This window comes from Phoenix dactylifera, chromosome 6 (assembly GCF_051530095.1).
Source record: "Phoenix dactylifera cultivar Ajwa chromosome 6, Ajwa_hap1_PhDact_Kaust_v1.1, whole genome shotgun sequence".
In the NCBI taxonomy this organism is placed as follows: domain Eukaryota; kingdom Viridiplantae; phylum Streptophyta; class Magnoliopsida; order Arecales; family Arecaceae; genus Phoenix; species Phoenix dactylifera.
In genome coordinates this window covers 23,330,420-23,336,366 of record NC_143195.1, presented here as the reverse complement: position 1 = coordinate 23,336,366, position 5,947 = coordinate 23,330,420, and the positions used below count along the sequence as shown (strand labels likewise).

General features: G+C 40.6%; 1 protein-coding gene across 1 annotated transcript; it reads left to right on the top strand.

The window, feature by feature from the left end:
* Positions 1-2,447: 2,447 nt before the first annotated feature.
* Positions 2,448-5,063, top strand: LOC120110881 (uncharacterized). The gene is made up of 3 exons (XM_039126814.3): positions 2,448-2,621; positions 3,128-3,454; positions 4,673-5,063. Exons 1-3 carry the CDS (start codon positions 2,546-2,548, stop codon positions 4,867-4,869), a joined length of 600 nt encoding a protein of 199 aa, XP_038982742.3. The 5' UTR covers positions 2,448-2,545; the 3' UTR covers positions 4,870-5,063.
* The last annotated feature ends 884 nt before the right edge of the window (positions 5,064-5,947 follow it).

Sequence of the window (5,947 nt, the reverse complement as noted above, 5' to 3'; positions counted from 1 at the left end):
GCCGTTAGAGAGGAGATTAAAGCCGTTCTGACCCGTCTGCACATTCTGACAATATATCCGTTAGGATCGGAGTCGACTCGACTGTTACTGGAGTCGACTCGCGCTATACTGGAGAAGACTCGGCCACTGTTCCAAATTTGAATTAAAGTACATGCCTTGTCCTGGGGTCGACTCGGACCAAATTGGAGTCGACTTGCCAACAGCTGGAGACGACTTGGGCACTTAGGAGACGGCTCGTTCTCAGGAATCCAGAGAACTCAATTTCTGATTTTCTTCCTTAAGTCGACTTAGGTTAACTTGGAGTCGACTCGGCTGACTTGAGAGACGACTCGAGATCTTCGGAAGACGTCTCGCTCTCAGAGACCGAAAAATTGATTTTCTGTCTTTTTGAACTGATCTGCCTCGGAGTCGACTCAGGCTTTGCTGGAGTCGACTCAGCTCACTTGGGAGTCGACTCTGGAACACCTAGAGTCGACTCGTTCACAAGGTCTCCGAAACTGACTTTCTGCCTTTTAAACTGCTTTCCTCTGGGAGTCGACTCGGACAAACTGGGAGTCAACTCGGCTGATATGGGAGACGACTCGTAGTCTTCGCAAGTTGGCTCGCTGACAGGGTCTCAAAAACTGACGTTCTGTCTTTTTTATCAGCTTCTCTTTGGAGTCGACTCGGGATCATCTGTAGTCGACTTGCCAAGCACCGGAGTCGACTCGCAACCTTTTGGAGTCGACTCGCTAACAGGGTCTAAAATCCATCGTTCTGTCTTTCTGTCTGTTCTTAGTCGGAGTCGACTCGGAGTGTCCCGGAGTCGACTCGAGCTTGTGCCAGAAACTTCAAGTGTCCCGGAGTCGACTTGCAGAGTCCAGAGGTCGGCTCGTGATGCAGACTTTGGTTCAGACAGATTTCAATACTTAACAAAAAGACTATAAACCAAAGCTCAAGGCACTTAGACAGAAATTAATAAAGATTCACCTGAAACACTAGATTAAATTCATTAGAACAACATAAAACATACTCAAGTGCTTTGAACTCATCAAAATTAATTAGGGGAATACTCAATCACTCCACACTCGGCATGCATGACCTCGGTTTGCATGAGCTCAGCAGGTATGAGCTCGGTATGCATGACCTCGACAGGTATGAGCTCGGCATGCATGACCTCGGCAAGTATGAGCTTGGCAAGCATGACCAACAGTCAAGCCGCTCCGCCTAAAGAAGGAATCACCAGATCCTCCATATCCAGGATCAAATCCCGCGATCTCCGCCTTAATGACTGTCAACATTTAAATACACATGATTTCAACGGATCGCCAGCCAGCCCAAAATCTCAAGCCGTCTACGGTAACTCATTGACTTACACAATCCTGTCGAATCACTACGGTAACTCATTGACTTACACAATCCTGTCGAATCACTACGGTAACTCATTGACTTACACAATCCTGTCCAATCACTACGGTAACTCATTGACTTACACAATCCTGTCCAATCACTACGGTAACTCATTAATTCGTACAGTCACATCCAGTCACAGGTAACTCCTACACCCCTCTTATAAAAAGGGGACCTTTTCTTCTGAAAGCAGGCTCTCCTCTTCCCGTGCAATTTCTCTACTTGCCTCAAAAAAACCTCCCTCTGACTTAAGCATCGGAGGGTCGGCGCCGGACACCCCGGCCACTGGTTTCTTGTAGGTCCCCCGGAGAATGCTGTCATCCGACGCACCACCTGCCAGAGCTCCTCCTCCTCAGCCCGCGGTCGCCCCCCGAGTCCAATTTCCAGCAACACCTCCCACCCTTAGGTATTCAAATTCATAGTGTATCTCATATATCAGTTGCATGCCTGGCATCTACTACAGGATATTGAGATATTTTCTATTTTTGATTTTGGCAAACTTATTTTTTTATTCTTCTTGTGAAAAATAAAAAAAAATAATAGTGAAGGTTTCTATTGTCAAATATTTAGAAAAAAAAGAAATAAATTTTTTATTTATTTTTTTTAAAAAAATAAAAGTGATAACGATGCCAAGCCTTACCTTTTAGACGATACAAATACACTCAACATGCGTTCCTTATTTGGAGGGGGTGAGGGAGATGGCAATGTGACTTTTTAGCATGAAAGAAGGCAACTTTTCCTGGCTGTGAATGATCTATTTGTAATTATTGCTCCCAGTCTAATGAGGATATCTATTAAAAAAAATGGAAAAAATATGGAGGAATTGTTATTTACCCTTCTTTGTTAAGGCAAACAATGGTCATGGTTAATTGGAAGCTAGCCTTTCCGTTGGAGACCTGCTTTCGAAGCCCAAGGAGCCAAGGTCTTATGGGGCCAACACCCTAGACCACTTCACTAAATAATAAAATTAGGTTCAAATATCCCTTTCAAACAAAGAATTCCTCCGACCTGCCTACCAAGAACCTCATGAGCCAGCTCTCTCTATATATACCTCCTAACGCCCTTCCATACTCCAAACCACCATTCCAAGAGACCAACTCGAAACTCTTTGCACACCAATTCCCATCTTCTTCATCCCTCCAAACCGCTGAGGCCAATGGCGTTCTCCTACACTTCCAAAGCCTTCATTGCCATAATCCTTGCTCTCAACTTATTAGTACCACAGGTGCTCGGTATGTACTAACGCTTGGCATCGTTCACTTTGAGGCCTTCTTTCTTTCTCTCTTCTGTACATTTACTTACCTTTATTTACTTTATGAAAGTCATCAGGTCAGCATAATCTTCTCCCGCGGGGAACAAGATATTCATTTTGCGTTGTATTTGATTTGGAATGAGAAAAGAATAGAAAAGAGAAGTGGAATATGAATACTTATTCCTCTTGCAGTACTTATTCTTTTCACAGTTTGGCTGCATGTTTTTCTTTCTGTCTGGAATGACCACCGGGCTGAGGTCATTTCTGTGGCATACAAATAAAGAAGGATCGAAAACTAAGAGGGCTGCATTTGAGGAATAAAGTTATTCCATATCTCTTAGAATAGTTATTCCATAAATATGCAGCTTTGACTGGAATTGTTATTCCCGTTTCTATTCCTGCTCTATTCCAGACCCAAACTTGCGGGGCCTAAAGACTCATTGAACCTCACCAGTTCGATCAACTATTCCTTTGTTTGTCTGACAGGAGCTGTCACGTGCGAGAGGCTGGACCGAAGCACGTGTGCATTCGCCGTGTCGTCCGCCGGCACACGGTGCGTTTTGGAGAAGCGTGTGAGGAGGGGAGGACAGGAGGAGTACACGTGTCGCGCATCCAGAATCGAGGCGGACGGATTGAAGGACCACGTCGAGACGGACGAGTGCCTCGAGGCTTGCGGACTCGGCCGTGATACCCTCGGGATCTCTTCAGATTCTTTGTTGGATTCTCGCTTCACCCAGAAGCTGTGCTCGGCCAGGTGTTTTAATGGCTGCCCCAACATCGTCAATCTCTACTTCAATCTTGCCGCTGGAGAAGGTAGATCAAAAACCTGAAAACTTTTTAATATCATCTGACAGTTGATTTTTCACCGGTATTGGGATCTTTTCTAGCCAATCTGGAGAACAGACATGTCCCATCTTTGAAATCGGGCCAATACGCCAATAGAAACTAGCAACTGTAAATTTTTGGACTGCTTCATCACAAGCAGTTTATGCAGAAATTGGATATGATTTCAAAGATTGAACCTGTCCTATCCCTATCAAAAATTTTGAGCAGCTTGTCAAGAAATTCCAAGAATAACTCCATTGATGATCTCCTAGAAATCAACTAATATTTTACCCAGTAAGTTAAGGGTGAAAGTGGATCGGCTAATATCTACCTATATTCATTTTTATACCCAAATCTATCAAGATATGGACAAAAATTTAAGTATCCAATCCATCAAAAAAAAAGAAGAAAAGAAGATATGTATAATGATAGAGAGTTGCCGGATCCGTATCTGAATATTCAATTCTAATTGTAATCTTATTTAATTTTATGTACAACTCATAATTTTTTTATAAAAATAAATGACTGTATTAATATACTATTAACTTGATTTATTATGTATTAAGTGATATTTTTGATTCTATTGTTAAAAAATTTAATTATTCGACTTATGTCTGTATTTTTATCCATACTTTTATTATCTGATTTGTATCCGTATTTGTTTAAAACAAAAATGGTTGCGAATGTTTGTATCTAACTAACATCTCTATTTGCGTATGTTAATAAAATAAATATAGGTATGGATATATAAGTTTTTGATAAGTATTAGATTCAGTTCTAGCCCTACAACAAGTGCGCTTGTGTGGCCGTAAGGTACTGTAATCACGTGACAAGCATGAGGTATATGTGGGCCCATTTACCAGAAGGTATTAGCATGGGCATAGATTTTGTGTTACAGGGACAAACTAAACGCATGCCTAGGTCCGTTCTGATAGTATTTGGTAACTCAGGACTTCACTCAAAAAGGCAAGTCAGAAAATATTATTTGGATTCTTTGATTCTGTATAAATGTCCAAGATCTATCCATTGAATAACCAATGTGAGACTAAACACACGCCTACACAGGTTCTCATATATGGCCTGGAAGATGTTTATTTTCAAAAAAAAATTATCATGTGAGCACTCCAAATTTTATATTAATTTGAAGTGTATGGTATCCTTTAAAATCTGTTAATGACGTTAAAAATATCATCTTCTGTCTCTTAGGTGTCTTCCTTCCCAAATTATGCGAAACGCACCGAACAAGCAACCGAAGGACCATGGCTGAGATTAGAAGCTCTGGTGAGGTGATGCCAACGTACGGACCGGAGGCTGCAACATCTAACAAGCTTCTAGCATATGCTCCAACTCAATCCTCTGATATTCTTCTCTCCAGCTCTGCAAAGGCGCCTTCTATGGTGTAATTTACCTCAATGAAGGATTATATATCCAATGTAGTGTTCTATAGATGGCTTTGTAATAAGGTCGCTTGTAGACCACCATAAATAGTTAGAAGGTAAAGAGTATAGACTACAAAAGGTGTGCATTTGAATTTGTTATTGGTGGTATTGTAAGGCTTCCACTGGAGACTTATAAGTAGTGCATTATTGTTACTTCACCCAATTGGATTGTGAGTTGGTGCATACTAATTTGGCATGGTTTGAGCTGTTTCATAGTCTAACTGTACTATTAGTTGAATCTAAGTAATGTTCCTCTGTACTTCTTACCTCTTTCGTTACCTCAATAAATTTGTTGAGCCTTCCTAATTTTGATCAAAATAAAGCTAAAAATGGTGACTTCCTCTCACTCAAAGAATGATCATACGTTAAAGCAAGCTAAATCAAGCATTGCTTAATTATCTTTCAGTTTGCACCATTTTATTGTGATTTATTTGATCAGCATATTGATAATCTATAAAAATTAATTTTCTCTAGCATTGCCTCACAAACCTATCTAAAACCCAACAATTTAAAAAGTCTTCTCCATATATATTTAGAAAAAAAATCCAGATCTAAGGGCTCCATGGGCAGAAGGAAGGCAATAAAAGCCAGCAATGGGAAAGTGGCGCTGAAAGACATGGTGTAAGACTATAAACATATTCGAGCACTTTTTTCCCACAAAAGCATACGGACGCTAATGTTAGTGCCACAGGGCGACGCGAAACATGTTTGCCTCACATATAACCATCATCAGGTTGAATGAGCCTATCTTAAGTTAAAGAAATTTTTTATTGAAAAACTAGGACTTTCTGGTTCTTATGAACCTAACTCATTAAAATATTGCAAATAGAGCCATTGCAATGATCTGTTTTTTTTTAATATTTTTACTAGTGTTCTACATGTGAGAGCTTTATGAAGAGAAGGCTATAAGAACTTTCATTTTTTTGCAGGTGTCACATTTTTTTGAAGGCTTCTTTTGGTTTGGATTTTCGGCCATTTTATCCCAACTTTTGTGGGGTAAGTTGCCAAACAATTTAATAAGGCTTATAAGATCCCTCATGTT